The following is a 25788-nucleotide window of genomic DNA, read 5'->3' as shown; positions in this document are numbered from 1 at the left end:
GTTCATCCCTTATTGTTTAATGCCTTTGTCTCTGTTACACTCCTTGTTTGAAAGTCTTTTTTGTCTGATATAGGTACTGCTACACTGGCTTTTTTTTCTCGCTGCCATTTGCATGGAATATCTCTTACTATCCCTTTACTTTCAGCCTGTGTCTTTAGGTCTGAGGTGAGTCACTTTTATATAACAGGTAGATGGATCTTGCTTTTTTTAATCCATTCTACCATTTTGTCTTTTGATTGGAGCATTTAGATCATTTATGTTTAATGTAATTATTGATAAGTTTGTACTTACTACTATTTTGTCAACTGCTTTCTGGTTGTTTTTGTAGTTCTTCTCTGAACCTTTATTCTTTTGCTCCCTTGTGATTGATGACTCTGTAGTGTTATGTATAGCTTTCTTTCTCTTTATTGTTTTGTATCTATTAAATGTTTGGAGTTGTGGTTACCATGAGGCTCACATATAACATCCTAAGGATATAGCAGTCTACACTGATGGTCATTTAAATTCAAACACATACTGAAAAATATTTTCACTCCCCTCTCCACATTTTATGTATGTGTTGTCATATTTTACATCTTTTTATTTTCTGACATCTAATCATGGCCTTACCTATTTAAAGAAGTCCTTTTAACATGTCTTATAAGGCCACTTCAGTGGTGATGATCTCCTTCAACTTTTTTTGGTCTGAGAAACTCTCTCTCCTTCATTTCTGAATGATAATCTCACTGGGTACAGTATTATTGGTTGTGAGTTTTATTTTTCTTTCAATACTTTGAATATGTGAGGCTACTCTCTTTTAACCTGTAAAGTTTTCACTAAAAAATCAATGGCTAGCCTGATGGGATTTCCCTCTTACATAACTGTTTGCTTGTCTCTTGCTGCTTTTAAAATTCTCTATATTTAATCTTTGGCATTTTAATTATTATATGTCATTGTGTAGACTTCCATGGGCTCATTTTGTTTGAAACTATCTGTGCTTCTAGAATCTGGAAGTCTATTTTCTTTTCTAGGTTATGGAAGTTTTTTGCCACCCCCATAATGTAAATGTTTGTTTCTTAATGTTGTCAAAAAGATCCTTTAACCTATCCTCATTTTTTTAAAAAAATTCTTTTTTTCTTAAGGTGCCTAGGTGTCTAAGTTGGTTAAAAGTCCAACTCTTGATTTCAGCTCAGGTCATGATCTCACAGTTTATGAGATCAAGCCCTATATCAATCAGGCTCTGTGCTCACAACCTGTAGCTATTTGGGATTCTCTCCCTCCTCTCCCTCTGCCCCTCCCCTTCTCACATGCTCACTCTCTTTCTCACTTTTTAAAAAATTATTTTTTTTTTCTTTTTGCTGTTCAGCTTGGGTGCTTTCCATTATTATCTTCCAGATTACTGATCTGTTTTTCTACATCTGGTAATCTGTTCCCTCTCATACATTTTCATTTCAGTTATATTCTTCAAATTTGATTAGTTCCTTTTTATATTTTCTATCTCTCTGTTGAAGTTTTCACTGAATTCTTCCACTCTTCTCTCTAGTCCAGTGAATATCTTTACAATCATTTATTTTGAACTCCTTACTAGGCATATTGCTTATCTCTGTTTCATTTAGTTCTTTTTCTGAAGTTTTGCCTTTTGTTTGGGATATATTTCTCTGTCTCTCCATTTTGCTTGATTTTATGTTTGTTTCTATGAATTAAGTGGAAAAGCTACTTCTCCTAAACTTTAAGGAACAGTCTTGTGGTATGGTCATCCCCTGTGCAGGCTATGTGTGCCTGGTGACTTCCTGGCTGGGGGTCACAGGGCACTCTGTGCTGGAGCTTGCCTGGTAGATTGGCTGGAACTGAACTGGGCATGTGCTGGGGTGGTCCTGGGGCTCTCTGCATAGAGGGTGCCTTGTCAGGACAGCTAAAACTGAAGTGTGTGCAAGTCAGGGGTTCCTAATGCCGTCCATGCAGAGGGCACCCTGGCAAGACAGAAGTGGGTATAAGCTGGGGTATTTGGGGACTCTTCTGCAGAGGATGCCCTTCTGGGGTGGCTAGAGCTGAAGTGGGATGTGGGCTGGGGCATCCTGGGGTGCTCCCTGCAAGGGGTACCCTGGTAATAACTGAAACTGAGGCATGTATGGCCTGGAGGTTCATGGGGCACTCAGTGCAGGGAGCCCCCTGCTGGGGCTGCTGGAGCCAAAACAGGCATCAGTCAGGAGGTCCTGGAGTGCTCTGTGCCAGGGTTGCCACAGAATGCCATCTGGAGCTGAGGTAGTATGGGTCTGGAGTGTTCCAGCATTCATTGTTCCTGTGTCACCTTGGTGTCATGGCTGGAGTTGTAGGGAGAACTGAACAGGAGTGTCCCAGTGTGCACCATTCTGGGGTTGCCTTGCTGGGACAGCTGGCGCTGGTATAAGCTACGGGGCTGGGGCTCACAGGCAATAGGCCAGCTGGGGTGCCGGGACCCTGGCATGGTCCATGCTATCAAGGTGGAGGAAGTACATAAACCATTGCTCTCACCAGCCTGTCTGACCCAGAGAGTTCCAGCAGCTCCCTCACCATTTGGCAGGGTTCTGGGGCTGAGCCTTTTATATACTAGTTGCTCTTTTTCTGTGCCCCAGGTCAGATGAATCTCCTCTCAGTCCCTCAGTACTATCCCTTCCCCTTGCAGTTCATTGAGTCAGGGGTTGCCATTTTGCTGTGCAGAAGCTATTCAGTCGGCCCTCAGTTCTTCTAAAGGAGGAATTGCTTTATCAATAGGTACAGATTTGGTGTGTCCATGGCAGTAAGTTCAGGTTCTTTCTACATCACCATCCTGGACCAGAACCAGCATAAGGAACTAATGAAAAGTTATGATATTCATATGGGGCACATAGGTCTGCCAAACCAGTGGTCCCATGAGAATCACAATGTACCCTATTTAGAATATCAGAACAATCTAGATATAGGCTAGATATATCCTAGTTGAGGAGCCCAACAGAGGATTCTGTGGACCCATTTTGTGAAGCCTGGGATGATGGTACAGATTTAGGTAGTTTGGGGCTGTTAAGGAAACTGGGTGATGATTACAAGCACAGAGCATCCCCACAAATTACTGAATTCCATATAAAGGCAAAGTTTCTGCTAAAACCTGCTATTTGTTTTTGTCTGACCTGAATATTTAGGTGACCTACAGCATTGATGGCTGCATCAGGAATTTTCAGATGACGGAGGCCCCTGTAGATCTTGAACAACCAACCTCCAGTTTCCACGTTGGAACGTGTTTTGCTAATGCTCAGAAAGGAACATATTTTGATGGAACAGGTTTTGCCAAAGCAGGTGAGGCACTTCCATTTTCTTCCTGTTGAATATTAAATAGGTCCAAATATTAACTTCTGGCTTGTATGGAAAAATAAAAGTCCTGGATTTCCTAAATTAGCACACTTAAACCAGAAATAAAAACGGATAGTAGTAATAACAAAAAGTCTCTTAAAGATTAATGTGTCTTATTGTGAGAAGATTTAATAGAAAAAAATAAGTGTAATTCTACAAGAAGGGCCATATGTTTATACATGTAATTTATCTACTTTTCAGTTTTCCCTACCTTTCTGAAGACGAGGTAGCATTTTTCTTTCTTCCTCTCTTCAACTTCTTTTAATACTCCATGTCATGAGCTCCCACTCATACCCATGACAGACACATACTGGTACCCATTTCTCATCGATGGTGATGACGATTGGCACTTTTCCCTGACTTTAGGCATCTGTCCCTTACTAATGAGCACTTCCAGGACAGGTCTGGATCACTGATAGTAAATGTACAATTTGGAAAGAAAAATATAAAATATATAACAACAAAAAAGACCTTAACATACTTTAAGATGGACTGTTCAGTCCTAGAGTTAGAAAAAAATTAATGAGCACATAATGTATAGAAGTTATCATGGGGAACAGAAGTAAATGTTTCTTTTTTCAAAAAATATACTATTAATAGGTAAGATTCAGTGCGCTCAGAAATCACAAGTACATATGATTTAAAACTACAGAAGATATATAAGCAAGGTTCTGTGGATATGTAGAAGAAACATTAATTTTGGTTGGGGAAATCAGGAAAGGCTTTATGGGAAAATTGACATTTGAGCTAGGATTTAAAAGGTGAGATAAATGCTCACATACAAAGGTTTTCAGAGATGGAAGGCCAGAGCCCTCAGACAAAGCGTAATTTGGAAACTTCACCTATAGCTGAGGCAGAAAACAGATAAACACAGGTTTTGTTAAACATTTAAATATTGGTGGTTATGATGAGCCTTACATTCCATGTGCAGAGAAAACCCAAAGCCTTCCCCAAGATTTCTTCAAATTCACAGATGGCTAGCATTCTCTTGGTCAAATTTGATGGCAAGCTTCAGGGTCTGCAGTTAATTTATTGACTTGCTATTCTGCCTGGGCTCTTTTTTTTCATTCTGGATCAAACTGGACCAGAAAATTAGCCACTTCCCCAATTTCCAACAACTCCTCCCATCCCCTCAACAGACAGTGTAATGCAATCTTTATAAGACTTGGATGATTAGAGAAGGTTTCATCATTGTAAAACATACAGCTTCAATTAAACCTTTGACATCTTTGTCCTTAAAACCTTTTCAGCCACCTGATCACTGTGGTTTTTACTGGCCAATTCACTCTGTCTTCCGCTGAACTGTTTCATGTTGTGCCTTTCTTCTCCTCACTTCTCCCTTTCAGGGACAAAAACAAGCACTTTGTTTTATTTTGCAGGACAATTCAGCTTCTTTTTCTCTTACAATCTGCTCTAAACCCACCTTTGCACATCCCAACCCATCAAGGTTCTCAGTAGAACAATAAGTTTTTCACATAATAGACACTACCCTTCATTGGAGGCAACTGTGATTACAAATAGCATTTATTTCTTAATAAATAGAAGACATGCATAAAATTTCTGTAGTTCTTCTCTAATACTCCATGCAGTTGATATTTTCTAGGTCTGTTCATATTGAATGGCTTTGTTTCTAAGAGGCATGTCCTAAATACTTCCTAAAAGATTAAATAAATCAATGAATCAAATATAGGAAATTATAGAAAAAAACTTACTTGGATAAACTGGAAAAACCTAGTTATGTCCCAGAATCTTCTCTTTCAAAATCATGCTTACAGTTCCTTTATTAAAAAAAAAAAAATGGAAACAGTAATCTTAGAGCAGCCTAGTAAAATCTTACTGAATAATCATTGAAATGCTTGACCTAATCCAACAGTAAGACTTCCAAAAGAACCATGCATTGCTATGGGATTCTTTGAGCCAATCTCCGTGTGTGTTCATCCATTTAATTATTCAACAACTATGTATTAAACTTCCCTGCGTGCCAGATACCTTGGTAGGCACAGTAATAAAATTGCCCTCACAGAATTTACATGCTAGGAGGGAAGACAACCAAGAAAATAAGCAATAACTTTAAAGTGTTACATGATACGATGGTGGAAATATAGGCCATAGGAGAGTCTGGAACTTATTATAATTGACGAACATCTGAATTGAGATCTAAACCATTGCATTGTACAAACTTGAATCAACAATCCCTAAACTCTAATCCACATTTTTTTTTTAATCTTCATTTTACAGTTGATGGGTTCAAAGTGGGATTGGACCTTCTTGTAGAATTTGAGTTCCGCACAACTAGAACCACTGGAGTTCTTCTAGGAATCAGCAGCCAGAAAATGGATGGAATGGGTGTCGAAATGATTGATGAAAAGGTGAGTGTCAGCTGTCTACATATTTCTGATTTCCTCATGATATTGTTGTTCATTTGTAGAACATCTACATTGTGAAGCCTTGCTGTATTCTTTGTTGGGAGAAAGCTAGATTGTATCTTTCCATCTATCTAGATTATCTCTAATGTGTGTTTTCAACACTTATTCTGTAGACCAGTGTAAGCTTTAAGTGTGCTAATTCTACAGTAAGCCAATTGTGTTGACACATAATGGGCCAAATAGTTTTAGATCTCAAGCTCTTACTTGTTGCTAAAAGTACACTGATATCCTCTTTGTGAATACACTGTATGTAGAACTGTAGGTTCCAATGGGAAAAAGAGGAGGGGGCCTGGATTGTCTAAAATCAGTGTTTGCCTCTTATACCACAGTAGGCACATCTCAGAAGTCAAGATGGCCAACTGACACATCAGTTTCTCAATTTCTATTTTAAAATCATCTAGATACCATTTCAAAAAAGTACTGATTTATACTGAATTTATATCAACATAATCTATTTTTCCAATTTGCTTATAATGGATAAGCTAATTCCAAACACCTCTCCTGTCCCTCCCTGCCTATGAACAGCAACCTGCTGCAAGATGACCTGTGTATATACTTTGTACTGAAGGCAGCAGGTAAAGAGAGGCAGGCAAAGCAAGGAGTCGCCCAAGTTTTCTATCTGGCTCTTAAATAGGACTCATGCTTCACCCCTGTTCATATGTCCACTCGTATACTGCTGCCGCCTCCCAAGAAGAAAGACCACAGAGTGACCTCAAGACTCTCCCTCCTATCTTCAAACCATCCTCAAAGGCAATAAAGCAAAAAGATCCAGGAGTACAGAGGCAGGAAAGGGGGAACAGACAAGCAACAACTCATGGCTTTGCCAGATTTTCAAGCACGTTCACTACATCTTGTTGGAGTTCGCTTCATTTCATCGCCTGCTTTTAACCAGTTACTATCAATTTGTCAGAGTATCAAGTTCCATTACAATGTATGTGTATTTCTCTCAAGTCCTGCTCTTACAAACTCCACCCAATAGAGTAAAACCTTAAGGTTTTGTTTTGTTTTGTTTTTACATCCCTGTTCAGTTTACAAACTTTTCACCTATTGCAGTTTTTCATCTTTTTAAAAACCCCGTGTCTTTTCTTTTACCTTGTCAAACGTGTTGCAAGACTGACTGTTTTCAGTGTTTCAATATGTTTCTTTTCTTCGTCAGCTTCAAAAGAATTCTGTCATCTCAAATTTCAGGGACTGTTCCATGTTACTGAAAACAGGTTTTTCTCATTTAGACATGAACTTCCAATCTAAGTTCTACATTGTTAAGAATTTAACTGGCCTTCTGGCTGAAAGTCTCTGGCACCTGTGACATGAAGCTTGCCCAAAAAAGTAATTTATGTTATTCGCAATCCTGCATATAAAATGGAATCCATGAAGGAAAAAAAAGAATACATACAATTAAAACCTCAAAAGCTTACATTTTGCAAAACCAATAATCCTCTAAAATGAATTTGTAAATCAAATTAATGAATTACTCTAAACATCTTTTAAGAAATTTTATAAAGGTTCACTAAGAACTCTCATACTCTAGAAAGATCTATGGTAGAATTTGTCCCTGTGTATATGAGGTTCTTTTTTTTATCACTTAGACTCATATATCACATTTTCTGAAAGCAGAATTATTACTAGTCTCACACATCTTGCTCCAAACAAAGAACATATTTTGTGATTCCTGGTCATTAAATCTGTGTTTTAATTTCTGTCAAGATTTTTTAATTTTTAAAATGTCTCAGATATGTTCATTTCTAACTATTCCAGCCGATGCCTTTTTCCTAGAGACATAACAATTTTTGCTATGCAAACCATCATGAAACCTTTCTAATGAAACCATCTGTGACTGTTCAATCTCCTATTTTCTAGCTTATGTTTCATGTGGACAATGGTGCTGGCCGATTCACTGCTGTCTATGATGCTGGGATCCCTGGGCATTTGTGTGATGGACAATGGCATAAAGTCACAGCCAACAAGATCAAACACCGCATTGAGCTGACGGTAGATGGGAACCAGGTGTTAGCCCAGAGCCCCAACCAGGCATCCACATCAGCTGATACAAATGATCCCGTGTTTGTTGGAGGATTCCCAGGTGAGCCTTATCTACCCCAGCAAGAATTTGTTAGTGGATTTAAAATATTTATATATTTCTATAAATATGTCCAAGAACGTGTGCTTAAGTATACTTCCTAGCTTTAGAATCTACTCCCATAAATAACACCTGAAATTTCCAGTGTGTAAAATGAGCATATTACTTATATAAACCACATGGGGCTGAACTTTACATGATAGCCCCCGAAGTTTCATTCATGAGGAGATGGGGGCTAGAGGAAATGAATTTGCTTATAAAAGATATGAGGCATTTAACAGTCAGAGTTGGTGTTCTTTCTGATTTTTTGAAAATCAATATACCAGAGGAATCATAAATTGTTATGGAACTTATTTCCTCAAGTTCTGGAAATCATTGGGTTAAACACAGCTAATTTCCCCCTTAGGTTATTATAGCATTTATATTTATATTACAAAGAAACCTAAGCAATAAATCTGCATTCAAAACCCCTGTCCAGCACATTAAGTAGAGCACATAAACCACAGAGTTACCTAAAGTGCCCATAAACAAGAGTGCCCAACTTGATGAGAAATAACCCAACCAGCTCTTTTTAAATACTATAATAACACAGACTCTTGGAATGGTCTTTCCGCATGTTGGCAAGAGAAACTGCCGTTCCCATGTAAAGTTCCTCTGCTTAATAAAACAAGCAAAATATATATTCAGCAGTGGTTAATGGAGGGAAAGATTTAGGAGAAATGGGGACCAATTCAGAGCTCCTTTTTCCAAAGTTGCTTCTGGGTTTGAAAAGGGCCTACCTCTGCTTCAATCGGGATACCCTCCAAGATACTTTGAAGGAGATAATGTATTTCTCCACTTAGAGTCTATGAAATGGGATCCTAGTTAGCACTTACTAGGCCTACTGAAAGAATGGAGTTTTCAACCTATTTAACCTTTTGGGATGTATTTTTACAATGAAGAAAGTAATAAAGTCACCATTGAAAGCCCATATCCTAATTCAGTAAAATATTTGATCAATTGATTTGTTTCACTAAATAAAATTCCATAATATATCAGAGTTGTAAACTCATTCATTCCAAATCAAACTCTTTGCTATCTTAAAATGTACAATTCTACATGTCTCCAAATTTCAGCGTACATAACCATAGAAACTTTACAAGTTTAGCTGTTAGCGAAGCTAAGCACAAAATCACTAACTTTACTTAAAACAGGCTTCCAATTTAATCTCAAGCTAACAGCTGACTAAAACAGGCCCTTAAAAAACTTTCAGCCAAGATGGCAGAGAGGACTCTAAGCTCACCTCATCCAACAGATACAACTAGATAACACATGTTATCATTATAAATAATCCAGAAATGAACTGAAAAGACTGGAAGAAAAAATTCCACAACAAAATGTAGAGAAGAGGCCACAGGGAAGAAGGTAGGAAGGGCAGAGACTCAGTGAGAAGTTAAAGGACCACAGGCCCTTGGTGGAAGTGAGGGAGCCACGGGTATGCAGAGGGAAGAGAAACAGAGTCACACTGGGGAGTCTACATGGGGAAGGCAATTCCGGGAACGTCTGGCTTTGAAAACAGGAGGGGCCAAATTTTGTGAGCTTTTACAACCAGCAAGACTTAAAGCCTGGAACCTTAAAAATCAACAGACTTGTCTCTGGGAGAGCCAGAAGGGTGGTAAGAGACTGAGTCCCCACCCTTCAAGAGACAGCACAAAGAACAGCCCACAGAGATAACAGCAGAGCAGCAGCAGTTTGCAAAACACCTGGGGCATAAGGGAGGGGAGTTATTTACTATCCCAGAGGGACAGAGATTGCTGGGAGGCTCCCCCAGGAATAAAGAAGCCAGAAAGCACCATTTCCCTCCCCTGCCCCCCAGCACAAACACACAGCCACCTGCAGGAAGTAGTGCAGACAGAGGGAACTGTTCCGCTACTTAACTTGCTTACACCAAGCCCCACCCCCTCCAGCCCAGCCTGCTTGGATGTTGGCGCTGTGGATCCCCTCCCTCAAAAAACCAGGCTCAAACCTTGCTAATACTGCATCTCCCTACCTCATGTTTTACAGGGCCTCTGTCCCATCTCCCAGAGACGGCATGCACACCTTGCTAAAACTACGCACCTTGCTCATGTGCGTTTTGTGGATTGGCCTGGTCTCAGCAGCAGAGACATGTTCTCTCAGGGCAGATGACCAGCTCGACCTTGCTAAAAGTGTGTGCCTACCCACCACTTTCAAGGGCATTAGACTTAGCTGACTTTCCTAACACACAGAAACAGAGAGGCAAAATGAGGAGACAGAGGAAAATGTCCTAAAAGAAAGAACAAGACAAAATTACAGCAAGAGACCTAAGTGAAACGTAAATAAGTCATATCCATAAAAGAGAATTTGAAGTAATTATCATAAAGATACAGCACTTGAAAAAAAGAGTGGAGAACATGTTGAGACCCTTAACAAAGAGAGAAAAAACAAAATCAGAGATGAAGAATACAATAATTGAAATTAAGAATACACTAGATAGAGTAAATAGCAAATTAGAGGAAGCAGAACAAATCAGCAATCTGGAGAACAGAGTAATGGCAAGTAATCAACCTGAGCAGGTGACAGGAAAAAATATGCAAAATGACAATAGACGTAGAGAACTCAGTGACTCCGTCAAAAGTAATCACATTCACGTTATAGGGATCCCAGAAGAAGAAGAGAGAGAAAAGGGGGCAGAGCATTTACTTGAAGACTGAATAACTGAAAACTTCTCAAACCTGGGAAAGGAAACAGAAATTCAGATCCACGAGGCACAAAAATCCCCCAACAAAATGAACACAAGGAGGTCCACACCAAAACACATAGTAATTAAAATGACAAAAAGCACAAAAGCAGCAAAAATCAGTGTATCTGTAAAAAATACCAGTCAATGGAGTCATAAAATAAAAGGATGTAAAGTATGACACCATATACCTAAAATGTAGTTTTTTTGGGGGGTGCGGGGCGGGGAGAGGTAAAAAATTGGTTTAAACTTAAGCGACCATCAACTTAATACAAACTGCCATATGCAGATGATGTTATATACAAACCTACTGGTAACCCCAAATCAAAAACCAGTAACAGATATGCAAAATATTAAGAGAAAGGAATCCAGTGTATCACTAAGGAAAGCCAACTTATGGTGAGAGAACTTATGGTGGCAAGAGAAGAAAGGAACAGAGAAGCTCTACAAAAGCAACCACAAAAAAAATAACAAAATGGCAATAAATTCATGCCTATCAATACATACTTTGAATGTAAATGGACTACATGCTCCATTCAAAAGACATAGGATGTCTGAATGGTTAAAAAAGCAAAACCCATCTATATTCTGCCTACAAGAGACTCTTTTGAGACCAACAGACATCTGCAGATTGAAAGTGGGGGATGGAGAAATATTTATCATGCAAATAGACATGAAAAGTATTGCCAGGGTGGCAATACTTATATCAGGGAAAATAGACTTTGAAACAAAGACTTTAACAAGAGGCAAAAAAGGACACTACATAATAATAAAGGGAAAAATCCAACAAAACGATGTAACAGTGGTGAATATGCACCCAATATGGAAGCACCCAAATAACAAAAATTTAAAAAGCTAATAACAAGTATAAAGAAACTAATAGTACAGTAACACCCCTTTTTAACACCCCATTTTCATCAATAGACAGATTAAACAGAAAATCAATAAGGAAAGGGTGGCTTTGAATGACATACTGGACCAGAGGCATTTAACAGATAGATCCAGAACATTCCATCTTTTTTTTAATTTTTTTTTTAACGTTTATTTATTTTTGAGACAGAGAGAGATAGAGCATGAACGGGGGAGGGTCAGAAAGAGAGGGAGACACAGAATCTGAAACAGGCTCCAGGCTCTGAGCTGTCAGCACAGAGCCCAACGCGGGGCTCGAACCCACGAACTGTGAGAGCCTGACCTGAGCTGAAGTTGGACGCTTAGCCGACTGAGCCACCCAGGCGCCCAGAACATTCCATCTTAAAACAGCAGAATACCATTTTTTTAAGTGCACATGGAACATTCTCCACAGTATGTCACATATTAGGCCACAAAACAAGTCTCAACAAATTTAAGAAGGTCACAGACATACTTTTCTGACCCAAATACAATGGAACTAGGAATCAACCACAAGAAAAAATTTGGAAAAAACACAAATACATGGAGATTAAATAATGCTACTAAACAATAAATTTGTCAACCAAGAAATCAAATAAAAAAATTTAAAAAATACATGGTAACAAATGAAAACTCAATGGTCCAAAATCTTTGGGATGCAGCAAGTTGGTTGTGAGAGGGAAGTTTACAGCAATACAGGCCTACATCAAAAAGCAAAAAAACAAAACAAAACAAAAAACTCAAACAACGTAACCTTACACCTAAAGGAACTAGAAAAACAACAACAAACCTAAAAATAGCAGAAGAAATAATAAAAATTAACACAGAAATAAATGAAATAGAAACAACAAACCAAAAAAAAAAAAAAAAGATCAATGAAAGTAGGAGCTAGTTCTTTGAAAAGATCAATGAAATTGATAAACATCTAGCTAGACTCAAAAAAAAAGAGAGAGAACTCAAAGCCAGAAATGAAAGAGGAGAAATAACAACCCACACCACACAAATACCAAGGATTATAAAATAATACTAAGATTATATGAAAACAATTGGATAACCTAGAGAAAATGGATAAATTCCTAGAAACATATAACCTCCCAAAAGTGAGTCAGGAAGAAATAGAAAATTTGAACAGAACAATTACTAGAAATGAAATTGAATCAATAATCAAAAAACTCCCAACAAACACAAGTCCAGGACCAGATAGCTTCACAAGTGAGGTCTACCAAATATTTAAAGAAGAATCAATACATGGTCTTCTCAAACTTAAAAAATAGAAGAGGAAGGAAAGCTTCCAATTTAATTCTATGAGGCCAGCATTACCAAAACCAGAATAAGATTCTACAAAAGAGAGAAAAAACTACAGGCCAGTATATCTGATGAAATTAGATGCAAAAATTCTCAACAAAATACTAGCAAACTGAATCCAAGAATACATTTTTAAAAATCATTCACCACGATCAAGTAGGAAAGGGTAAAAACTATATGAACATTTCAACAGATGCAGAAAAAGCATTTGACAAAGTACAATATCCATTCATGATAAAAAGCCTCAACAAAGTAGGTTTAGAGGAACATACCACAAAAGTAGGTTCATAGAGACCATGTATGAAAACCCCACAGTTAACATCATACTCAGTAGTGAAAAACTGAGAGATTTTCCACTAAGGTCAAAAACAAGACTAAATTGTCCACTCTCACTACTTTTCTTCAATATAGTACTGGAAGTCCTAGCCATTGCAATTAGATTTGAAAAAAATAAAGTAAAATAAAATTCATCCAAATTGGTAAGGAAGAAGTAAAATTTTCACTATTTGATGATATGATACCTATATATAGAAAACCCTAAATTCCACCAAAAAAAAAGAAAGAAAAAAAAATCCTACTATAACTGATAAAGGAATTCAGTAAGGTTGCAGTACAAAATCAATGTACAGATATCTGTTGCATTTCGATACACAATTAATGAGCAGCAGAAAGAGAAATTAAGAAAACAACCCCATGTACAAGCACCAAGAAAATATATACCTAGGAATAAACATAACCAAGGAGGAGAAAGACCTGTACTCTGAAAACTATAAAACATTGATGAAAGAAATTGAAGATGACACAAACAAATGGACATTCCATGCTCATGGATTGGAAGGTCAAGTAGTGTTAAAATGTCCATACTACCCAAAGCAATCATCAGATCGAAACAATCCCTATCAAAATGCTAACTGCATTTTCCACAGAACTGCCATCCTAATTTTTTTTTAAAAAAGATTTTATTTGTCAGTAATCTCCACACCCAGTGTGGGGCTCAAACTCACAACCCTGAGATCAAGAGTCACATGCCCCACCAGCCACTGCAACAATCCTAAAATTTGTGTGAAAGCATAAAAGACTCCAAATAGCCAAAGCAATCTTAAAAAAGAAACACAAAACTGGAGGTATCACAATTTCAGATTTCAAGTAATATTACAAAACTGTAATAATCAAACCAGTATGCTACTGGCACAGAAACATGTAGATCAATAGAACCAATAGAACAGAATAGAAAGCCTAGAAATAAACCCACAATTAATATTTGACAAAAGAGGCAAGAATATACAGTAGGAAAAAGTCTCTTCAACAAATAGTATTAAGAAAACTGGGCAGCTACATGCAAAAGAGTCAAACTGGACCACTTTCTTACACCATGCACACACGCAAAAAAAAAAAAAAAAAAAAAAAACTCAAAATGGACTAAGGACTTAAATATAAGATCTGAAACCATAAAATCCTAGAAGAGAGCACAGACAGTAATTTCTCTGACATGGGCCATAACAACATCTTTCTAGATGTGTCTCCTGAGGCAAGGGAAACAACAGCAAAAATAAACTATTAGGATTACATCAAAATGAAAAGCTTCTGCACAGCAAAGGAAACAACCAACAGAACTAAAAGACAGCCTACTGAATGCAAATGATATATCTGATACAAAGTTAGTATTTAAAATATATAAAGAACCAATATAACTCAACACCCAAAAATCAAATAATCCAGTAAAAAATGGGCAGAAGACGTGAACAGACATTTCTCTAAACAAGACATACAGATGGCCAACAGACACATGAAAAGATGCTTAATATCACTCATCACCAGGGTAATGCAAATCAAAACCACAATGAGATATCACCTCACACTGTCAGAATGGCTAAAATTAAAAAACAAGAAACAACAAGAGTTGGAGAAGATGTGAAATAAAAGGAACCTTAGTGTACTGCTGGTGGGAATGCAAACTGGTGTGGCCACTGAAAAAGTATGAAGGTTCTTCAAAAAATTAAAAATGGAATTACCTTATGATCCAATAATCACACTACTGGGTATATACTCAAATACAAAAAATACTAATTTGAAGGGATATATGCACCCCTATGTTTATTGCAGCATTATTTACAATAGCCAAACCATGGAAGCAGGTAAATGGCTATCAATAGATGAATAGATAAAGAAGATGTGGTATGTATGTGTGTACATGTGTATATGTGTGTATACACACACATATACATACATACATACAATGGAATATTATTCAGCCATAAAAAGAAAAAAATCCTGCCATTTGCAACATAGATAGATCAGACGGTATAATGCTAAGTGAAATGAGCCAGTCAGAGAAAGACAAATAGCATATGATTTCACTTATATGTGGAATTTAAGAAATAAAACAAATGAACAAAGGGGGGAAAAGAAAGAAAGACAAAACAAAAAACAAAAACCAAAAACCAGAAATACCAATTCTTAACTATAGAGAGCAGAGGGTTCCCAGAGAGGAGGTGGGTGGGAGGATGGATGAAGCCGGTAAACGGGACTGAGAGCACACCTGTCTTGATGAGCACTGAGTTGTAGATGGAATTCTTGAATCACTGTATTTTACACCTGAAAATAATGTAATACAGTGTGTTAATTACACTGGAATTAAACTTTAAAAATACATTTAACATGGAAGCCACATTTCAAAACTGAGTCTTTTTTGCTTTCTTTTTCAGATGGCCTCAATCAGTTTGGCCTGACAACCAACATTAGGTTCCGAGGTTGCATCCGATCTCTGAGGCTCACGAAAGGCACAGGCAAGCCGCTGGAGGTCAATTTTGCCAAGGCCCTGGAACTATGGGGCGTTCAACCTGTATCATGCCCAGCCAACTAATAGGTTTAACTCCAAGAAAGGCCCTTCAAAATAAGTATATCAAGTAAAAGAAATATATCTTACCTATATGTTATTAAAACTAATTTGTGCATGTATATTGAATTATTTCTGTACTCAGATGGCACTGATTCAGAGCCCAGACCGACTTTAAATTCAACTTAAGTCCATGAATATTAAACCAATTATTTCATTCTAAATAATTGCTTGTTTTTGTGTGATTTTAAAGATGAAAGGCAACTGACCATAAATTATTGAATTTGCAACATGCCTTGAAGTCATCTCAAGAAAAGCTGAGATGTAATTTGTGAATGCAACTTTTTGATTGTTTTTATTAACTCCTATTAAAACTTTTTTCATCCTTTTCCATGTACATCATCTTTGGCTTTCTGTTCAGGCCACTGAAAACAACAATGGATTTGGCATGTTTGGGAGGAAATCAGCTCCTTACTCCCTATGTTTGAGAAAGCATTAGCAAATCATTTCCCTGATGTAGGTTTATTATTAGAGAGTTTAACTAGCCATATGAATGAATACTTTTTTTGTGCTGAGCATGTATTTAGAGAGTATAGATCAGATTCTGGCAAGAGAGCTTAATTACTTGATTTTCTTGTTTGATAATGATTTATAGGCTTTGGGGAGACACCAGAACCAAGCTCCAGAATGACAATTAAGCACACATTTGATACTGTATTACTGAGACTATGGGCTCCTTAAATTTTCAGTGAATATCACAGTATACACAATCACAGAGGAATAATGCTGAAATGCATTTTTACCTCCCAGGAAACAATAAACCAGAAACTTAATAGAAGTACATTGCTGAGTCTTTTTGAGTGATAATTTGACTTAACAAATTAATTTCCTTAAAAAAAGTCTGTGTTTAGTTCTTCTTTTATCCACTCTTTCAACCATCTTCAAAGGGGTCTTTGAGAAGACTGACCTAGATTTTATTCATCAATTTAAGAAGGAAGTGTTTCACTTGCCATCTTCAGTAGAAATAGTTGTAGTCTAATAACGCCGAACATATAAAAGAACAGACTTCCTTCACATGGTAATTTGAACAAAAGAAAAATAATCCTTTTTGACAGTGCTATCCACAAGGGGAAAGAAGGTGCTGTTTCTAATCAAGGAGATGGCTAATACACTCAGCATTTCACCATTAGCCAGTTGCTTGATATCATTTGCCTATACAACTTCATTCTAGATCAAGCAATTCTCAATCATGGCTCCATTTTGGAATTTCTGGGGAAGCTTGATTTAGCCTAGGATGTAGCCTGGGCATGAGTATTTTTAAAAGGCTTCCCAGGCAACTCTAAAGTTCCATCAGGAATGAGAACCACTGTTCTAAAGAGAGAAAGTATCCACTATGTCATAGAGTTGTAGAGTCCTCTAACAATCTATTGTTGTTAACTTTGTCTTGGCCATTTCCTCACACATAAAAATATATATATATATATATTAAATCAAGTTAATGCCTTTTGAGGCATCATTAAATCATAAAACTCTCTGAGAACCAATGTGTTTTAAAAATGAGGATGTTCCTTCTCCACTGAACACTGACAAGATTTGTGCTTACCTGGAAAATAAGTGAATAAACAGAAATAAAGATGCTAAGTTCCTAAACTAAAAGTTAATGCCTTTCTTTCCTGAAGCCTCAACAGAAAGAAATATAACAAATTTGAAAGCAAAGGTACTGAATTAATAATCCTATCAGAGTCAAGTCCTGTTGAGGTCGATTTGTAGGTGAATGCCTTAGAATGATAGAATTGGAAGGGCCCTTTGAAATCAGTAAGTACAGTGATTCTCATCACTTGCTAGACATTAAAATTGCCTTGGGTACGTATAAAAAGAAAAGATTCTTATATCTGTATATCACCCCAGACCTTAAATAGTCTCTGAGTAAGGCCCTGGCATTGGCATTTTCTAAACATCTCCAGTTGACTCTAATGTGTGACTAAGGCTAAGGACTTGGGTTTCTACTGCCTCCCTATTTTATGGGGGAGGAACTGGAACAAACCCAGAGAGAGTTGATGTGCTTCAAGCCCCACATTAGTTAAGTTTTCCAAAATATTCCCAAGAAAGCTGATCTGGACCCAAGCAGAATTCACTGAATGAGGTATTGGCTAAATTTGTCCCAGACAAAATCCATATTCAAAAGTGGATCATGAATTTGTATGGACAAAACTTGTCCAAATTCTAAGATGAGAAATAAGGAAATTTTATGAACAGGAAAAGTTTCTCTGGCATATTTTAATTTTCTACCTCAATAATCAGATTTTTATCCCAAAGCAAAACATTTCTTTCACCCAACCTTAATCCCCTCAATAATTTCCTCACCTCCTTCCACCCACAGCAATCACGAAGAAGACAGAATACTTTTCATTTATTTTTCAAACACCCACTCCTACCAGGTTGTCAACCTTCTTTAAGAAGGTGCTTTGCACTTCAGAAGAAAAACATTTATGAAGGGAGTTTTATTGAAGTTACCATGGTGAGCACAGCTGACAATGTAATATAAGAAACTGAGCAGATTTCAGACCCAAAGCACTAGAACACTGGCAAAGTTTCAATTAGTGGTTTTAAAAATCATAACTATTTTCTCCTTCTTTGATTTAGCCTATTGTCTCCAACTACAGAATTCTTCTAGATTTTCTGCTTAACAACAGAGGAAAAGACTACTTTGACAAATTAAAAATCTCAATTTTATGTGAAATATTTATTGAATTATTAGGGAATATAATTGGTATCTACAATTATTATGGAAACAAAATACAGTAGTTTTCCCAAGTACAGAGCATAGTCTTTCACTACCACTTGCAAAAGATATGACTTCCTGCTAATGCAGGATTGCAAAAGCATTTTTCAATGTCTTTTAATCTGTTGAATCAAGAGAGAAATACAAACCTGTTGTACTGTACTCATCTGCTTGACTGAAATTAGTACATACTTCAGACCCAAGGGGCACTTGAAGGGAAAGGATCTTCCAGGCTGTGCCTGAAATTCTCTTATTTGGAATCTTGATATGCAGGTTAGTGACTCAGGCTCACTCTTGGGCATTTGTGCCAGAAACCTAAGTGACATGAAATGTGTGCCCATTGTCAAAATGAGAGTGTTATGACATGAACTGTGCTCCCCCCCCCCCCTCCAAATTCATGTGTTGAAGTTTTAGCCCCCAATACCTTAAAATGTGACTGTACTTGCAGAAGGGGATCTAAAAGAGGTAATTAAGGAAAAATGAAGTCATGTGGGTGAGCCCTAATCCAACATGACAGATGTCCTTATAAGGAAGGAGTAAGACACAGATAGGGAAAAGACCTTGTGAAGACACAGAGAGAAGATAGCCATCTACCAGCCCAGGAGAGAGGCCTCTAGAAGAAACCAACCCTGCCAGCATCTTGAAATCTAGTCTCCAGCATTGTGAGAAAATAAATCTCCACTGTGTAAGCCACCTAGTCTGTGGTACGTTGCCATGGAAGTCCCAGCAAAATAACGCAGAGCCTTTCTGCATAAATACACAAATACATACATACATAGAACATCAACATATTTCAGATTCCTTTAGAGTGACATGTACTTCAGAGAAATCCATTATTTTGAACAGTGACCATTATCCCTTACATAAATGAACACAAAAAATTGAGACTAAAAAAATGAAAGAATATTCACAACATACTTAAAGAGAGGAAGTTGTTTTTATATGTGCTTGGGGATATTAGGAATAGCTACATAGTAATTATAAATCAAAGAAATAGTGTTCTTCTTAATACCACCACTTACTGAACTTTTCAGCAGAATGGACTCTCTGGAGAGCTTTCCTGGTTTGTATTTTCATGTTTGGAGAACTACTAATTTATCCTTGGACAAATCAAAGTCCTGCTTTATTTGGGAAGGTTGTCTCTCTGGAGCTCAGCCCTCTTCAGGGACATACCTAATAATATAAAATGTGATAGCATGGGAGGTGGTGAAAAGTAATTAGATTCTGATATATTTTGAAGATAGATTAGTGTTTCTATAGAAGTGAGAGTGTTATGACATAAACTGTGCTCCCCCTCTCCGAATTCATGTGTTGATTTTTAGCCCCCAACCTTAAAATGTGACTGAAGGGGATCAAAAGAGGTAATTAAGGCAAAATGAAGATGGCCTATGGAGTATGAGAAAATAAAGTACTGATAACTTCTACGCATCTGAAAGAATAGAGTAGGCATTATTTGGAGATGGGGGGTTGTAGTCAAAGTGGGCCTTTTACAGATAGGAAAACCAGGTCATGGGTTTTAGATATTAATTTTAAACTTATCCATTAGATACTTAAGACCACTGTACCATAGGCAATTGGATAATGAGTCTGGAGTTATAAGCATAAATATGGGAATCATCAGAACATTGATGTTATTTGTAGCCACAAGACTGATGAGATCACCAAGGGAGTGAGTGTAGATAGAGGACTATGGACACACCAAAATTAAGAGTATTAGGGTACGGATATCAAAAAAAAATTCAGAATTTAGACAAAAGAAATCCCTGGGTGTTCTTTCAGTGCAGTACTGGGTTTGAGTTTCCGTTGACTGGCCTATTTTATAACTCTATAATGTCAAAGGTATCTTGTAGATTTTTGTCACATAGAAATATAAATAAATTTTGTCTGGTTGAAGGTAACAATTTTTTATCGAACTGAGAAATCTTATCTTAATATTCCTTTATGTATATGTCTGTGTGTGTATAGATTCTCAAATGCTCTTTAGACCAGTTCATCATCTTATTTCTTCCCTCATTGAGTTAAATAAAATCTTTGACGTGTATTCACAACATATTTGCCTGCGAGTCATAAATATTTAACCTTTTGACAACTATACTTTAGCAGGGCAGAAGGCAACGAACGAGGAGGAATGAATCTGACCAGCTTAAATCAAAACCAAAAGCCAAGTCACACAATGAGTTCATTTATGAATGAATTTTCTCAATTCCCTAAGCATATGTTTTCATTGCCACATTTCTTGTGAAGTAAATATTATTTTAGAAATTTAAAATAATGTTAAGATGAAAAAAAGCTTAAGAATTACAGCTTTTTATTTCACTTTTTCTTGGTAATTTCTCTCCCCGGCTACTCCAGCCTCCACTTTTACACACAACACACACACACACACACACACACACACACACACACACACAGTCTTAGGGATGTGGTAATGTCGGAACTGGGAGATTGTTTGTGGCCAAATAAACTATTGACTTTTAAATTCCTTTACAGAAATGTGGTCTAAACTTTTGACACTCAAACTCTTGTGTATAACATCTAATCATAAAGACATGCATACACTTTTAATCATTTTGTTACTTTTGAATTACATGAGTCAAAGACTTAAAAACAATTAGATCCACATATTAAGATTTTGTATAATTATATAATATTTCCTAATAAAGCCATTATCTTACATATAACAGAAATCAAATTGATTGCTAAAACACACAAAAGACATATCTGAATAGATTGACCAAATTTGGAGAGTATATTTTGGATTGGCTTACTTGAAATGCATAGAAGCTATGCAGCATACACAGAATTCATCAGAAGTACCCTGATGGGCACTTCAGAGAAATGGGCAATCATCCCTAAAACTGAAATATCAACATTAGAGACTGCTGACTGCAGACGGAGAAAGACATGCCATACATACTAAAACAGGATGACCAGGAAAAACACACAAGATCAAGTATGGGCCCCAAAACAAAATTCACTGAAAAGATACTACAAATTTTAGGTGACAATGTTTCATTGAGATGCATTTTGCATTCAAAACTCTATAGAGTATGTTCCAGGGTTAAAATTGTCAGAATTTATTTAATTAAGTAAGTGACAGTTCATGAGTCTTCTCAGAGGTGTAGAATAAGCCAAACTTTTTCTATATTAACAGTTAGAGATGGAAGAGAGAGAGAGAGAGAGAGAGAGAGAGAGAGAGAAATAGATTGTTATTTTTCTAATTTTAAAGGCAATGCTTACTTTTAAAAAATAAAAAATAAAAAATAAAAGCAATGCCCACTTTAAATATATAGTAAAAGCAAATTTATTGATAAATTCTTTTTGTTTGATCCTAACATAGAGAATTTATATTAATATTTTGATTAAAATTTTAGCAATGTGTTGTAGCATCAAAAATGAATCAAAACTATATAATATGATGTTAGCAATTTTTATACAACAAATCAAAGTGGTTCATTTTAATATTTTTCACTTTTTTTCCTCAATGACAATTAAAAGGGGAATTTTCCACTACTATATGCAGGCACTTCTCAAAACTAACGTATTGTTACTGTGAATAATTTAGTGTATTGAATACTTAACTGGATATAATTTAACAATTTATTTTATCTTATAAATTGGTTTCTAGGGGCACCTGGGTGGCTCAGTAGGTTGAGTGTCTGACTCTTGATTTTGGCTCAGGTCATGATCCCTAGGTTGTGGGACCAAGCCCCGTGTTGAGATCTGTGCTGAGCATGGAGCCTGTTTAAGATTCATTCATTCATTCATTCATTCTCTCTCTTTCTCTCTCCCCACACCCCTCTCCCCTGCTCACTCTCTCTAAAATAAAAAAATTGGGGTGCCTGGGTGGCTCAGTCGGTTGAGCATCTGACTTCAGCTCAGGTCATGATCTCACGATTGGTAAGTTCGAGCCCCGCGTCGGGCTCTGGGCTGATGGCTCAGAGCCTGGAGCCTGCTTCTGATCCTGTGTCTCCCTCTCTCTCTGCTCCTCCCCTGCTCATACTCTGTCTCCCTCTCAAAAGTAAGTAAAGATTTTTTAAAAATTAAAAAAAAATAATTGATTTCTAATGTATTAGAGATAATTATGAATGCATCATATACAATTTTTTATTATCATATACAATTTCTTAAATTAAGGATCTTATGAGGAAAATTTGCAGAAATTAACTTTAAAACAGTCACAATGTCAAGGTGCCCAGCATCCCTCTGTTGGGTAGTAAACCTACTGAATAACTGAAAACTTGATGTAGGGATTATCAGAAACAATAATATGAGGGAGAGGGGGAAGAAAGGGGATTAATAAGGATTTTTTTCAGGGAGACTGGAATAACAAAGTTATTTAAAAATTACATAATAATCCAAATAATATTGGTTTAAACCAATGTAATGCATATAATTCAACTGAATTCCTAAACTATGCTAGAATATTACATTTAAAAGTATAGATTAATAAAGTTTTCCAAATGTGATTGTTCTGACTCTACCAAGTACCAGTGGGTTCAAGTGTGTCCAGAAGCTCATCTCTGAAAAAGTGCAGTAATTATAAAGCAGAGTAATGGGAGAACAAAGTTCTTGAATGAATAATTGAACAGAAATACAACAGGAACTTGAGGACACAAGATCCAGATATTGAAATCAAAAGAGTCCTCTTTGAATTAAAGCATTGCCAAAATCCCTCTTCCTTAAAAGACTATGAAGAGTAGAACTGCTATCAAAAGAAAAAGAAAGAGAAAGAGAAAGAACTATTTATTTAAATCAACCTTTCAATTAAGAATAAATTATTTCCATGCTCATGGATTGGGAGAAATAATATTGTTAAAATGTCTATACTAAACAAAGCAACCTACAGATTTAATGCAATCCCTATGAAATTACCAACAGCATTTTTCATAGAACTAGAATAAACAACTCTAAAATTTACTGTATGGAACCACAAAAGGCCTTGAATAGCCGAGGCAATCTTGACAAGAATAAAGCTGAAGGTATCACAAACCCAGATTTCAAGATATACCTACAAAGCTGTAGTAATCAAAACAATGTGGTAGCAGCACAAAAATAGACATAGATCAATAGAGAATAGAAAACCCAGAAATAAATTCACCCTTTTATGGTCAATTAATCTATGACAAAGGAGGCAAGAACATACATGGGGAAAAGATAATCTCTTATTAATGGTGCTGGGAAAACTGGACAGCTACATGCAAAAGAATCAAACATGACCATTTTTTTTACACCATACATAAAAATAAAACTCAAAATTTATTAAAGATCTAAAGATAGGACCTGAAACCATAAAACCCCTAGAAGAAAACATAAGCAGTAATTTCTTTGCCATCGGCAACATTTTTCTAGATATGTTTCCCCAGGTAAGGGAAACAAAAGCCAAAAACTACTGGGACTACACCAAAATAAAAAGCTTTTGTACACTGGAGGAAACCATCAAGAAAACAAAAAGTCAACCTACTGAATGGGAGAAGATATTTGCAGATGATACGTCCAAACAAACAAAAAGCAGAAACAGATCCATAAGTACAGAGAACAAACTGATGGTTGTCAGAGAGGAGGAGGGTGGTGGGATGGGCAAAATAGGTGAAGGGGAGTGGGAGATGCAAGCTTCTGCTTATGGAATGACTAAGTCATGGGGATAAAAGGCACAGCATAGAGAATGTAGCCAATGGTATTATAATAGCATTGTATGGTGACAGACGGTAGCTACAGCTGCGGAGAACACAGAGAGTTGTCGAATCGTGTTGTATACCTGACGCTAATGTAACATGTATCAGCTCTACTTTTCTAAAAAAGAAAAGTTAAACTTATTTCTTCGCATCCATTTCTAAAAACCACATTGAGACAAACTAATGAAAGTTTATGCAACAATTTTAAAAGCTCATACATAATAAAATAGTAGGAAAAATCATATACACTATTTTGCGTAGGTTTTTAAAATCCTTTTGAGCATAAAAGAAAAGTACACTTAATGAATTTATTGAGCTGTAAAAGACATTTACTGAGCTGTAAAAGCTGCATTTCCTTTGGGGACCTATCCCTTCGACTATTCTTACATCAGAAATGGGTGCTGACAATTCAATCAGTAAACCCCATCCCATCCTCTGACCTACACTGACTGGCATAATAAGGGATCCAATTAGAACCAATGAGTTTTCTGTGAGGCCTGTTCAAAAAGATACACCCCTCTTCTAAGCTAATGCATAGTGTGCATAAAGATATGACAGCTGGGATGGTTGAGTCCAGTTTGCTTCTAAGTGGGCAGAGCCCAGGTCTGCCAAGAGACCTCAGGATGGGACCCAAGGATAAAGCTGATATTGCAAAAGGCAGGGTGGAGAAGTCGTATCTTCAGTGAGTTAACTGCAGCTGAATGCTGTCATAATTCTGGACTATTCAGTTACGTGCACGAGGAAAATTTTTTTCTTTTTTTTTTATCATTAAAGCCAATATTAGAGTTTTCTCTTGCTTGGAACATTCAATTCTTACTGACAAACATGCTAAATACATGTTATCCTATATACACTCTCCAAGTTAATCCTCTCAACAGCCCTCCTGGGAGCACTGTTATCATTCCCGTTTTAGATATGAAAAAACAAAGGCTTTAAACAATTAAGTGAGTTCCCCAAAGTCACCCAGCCAGAAAGTCGTGGGACCATGAATTTAAAATTGAAAACATTTACATTAGGGTCAATACCTTCTGCAAGAAAAGTCCTGTATTATTATTTTTCTTACACTTATATTATTTTTTTAATATAATTTATTGTCAAGTTAGCTAACATACAGTGGATGCAGTGTGCTCTTGGCTTTGGGAGTAGATTCCCATGACTCATCACTTACATACAACACCCAGTGCTCATCCCAACAAGTGCCTGCCTCAATGCCCATCACCCACTTTCCCCTCTCCCCACCCTCACCCCCCCATCAATCCTCAGTTTGTTCTCTGTATTTAAGAGTCTCTTGTGGCTTGCCTCACTTTCTGTTTGAAACTATTTTTTCACCCTTCCCTTCCCCCATGGTCTTCTGTTAAGTTTTTCAAATTCCACATATGAGTGAAAACATATGTTATCTTTCTCTGCCTGATTTATTTCACTTAGCATAATACCCTCCAGTTCCATCCACATTGCTGCAAAGATTTCATTCTTTCTCATTGCCAAGTAGTATTCCATTGTATATAAAAACCACATCTTCTTTATCCATTCATCAGTTGATGGACATTTGGGCTCTTTCCATAATTTGGCTATTGTTGATAGTGCTGCTATAAACATTGGGGTACATGTGCCCCTATGAATCAGCACTCCTCTATCCTTTGGATAAATTCATAGTAGTGCTATTTCTGAGTCATAGGGCAGTTCTATTATTTTGAGGAACCTTCACACTGTTTTCCAAACA

At 36.8% G+C, this 25788-nt stretch overlaps 1 protein-coding gene and 1 long non-coding RNA gene across 4 annotated transcripts in view; one reads left to right on the top strand and one right to left on the bottom strand.

The window, feature by feature from the left end:
* LAMA2 (laminin subunit alpha 2) overlaps positions 1 to 16008 on the top strand; it is a 606210-nt gene extending 590202 nt beyond the window's left edge. For both annotated transcript variants that reach the window (XM_053222255.1, XM_053222254.1), the window contains 4 exons: positions 3135 to 3288; positions 5581 to 5711; positions 7626 to 7848; positions 15481 to 16008. In XM_053222255.1, the coding sequence (XP_053078230.1) occupies positions 3135 to 3288; positions 5581 to 5711; positions 7626 to 7848; positions 15481 to 15638 (666 nt within the window). In that variant the 3' untranslated portion in view covers positions 15639 to 16008. The remainder of the gene's footprint in view (positions 1 to 3134; positions 3289 to 5580; positions 5712 to 7625; positions 7849 to 15480) is intronic.
* Positions 1104 to 23838, bottom strand: LOC113598687 (uncharacterized). 2 transcript variants are annotated; one of them, XR_008298344.1, is made up of 4 exons: positions 15315 to 23838; positions 6861 to 7116; positions 5055 to 5120; positions 1104 to 4681 (listed from the first exon to the last, which is right to left on the bottom strand). It is a non-coding gene; the product is annotated as an uncharacterized LOC113598687 (long non-coding RNA). The 2 variants fall into 2 exon arrangements; XR_003419353.2 differs by lacking the exon at positions 15315 to 23838 and having other exon boundaries at positions 6861 to 8737.
* Between the last annotated feature and the right edge of the window lie 1950 nt (positions 23839 to 25788).

Source organism: Acinonyx jubatus, chromosome B2 (genome assembly GCF_027475565.1).
Source record: "Acinonyx jubatus isolate Ajub_Pintada_27869175 chromosome B2, VMU_Ajub_asm_v1.0, whole genome shotgun sequence".
NCBI classification, from domain to species: domain Eukaryota; kingdom Metazoa; phylum Chordata; class Mammalia; order Carnivora; family Felidae; genus Acinonyx; species Acinonyx jubatus.
The sequence above is the reverse complement of the archived record's forward strand: the minus strand, read 5'-3'. Positions and strand labels throughout refer to the sequence as shown.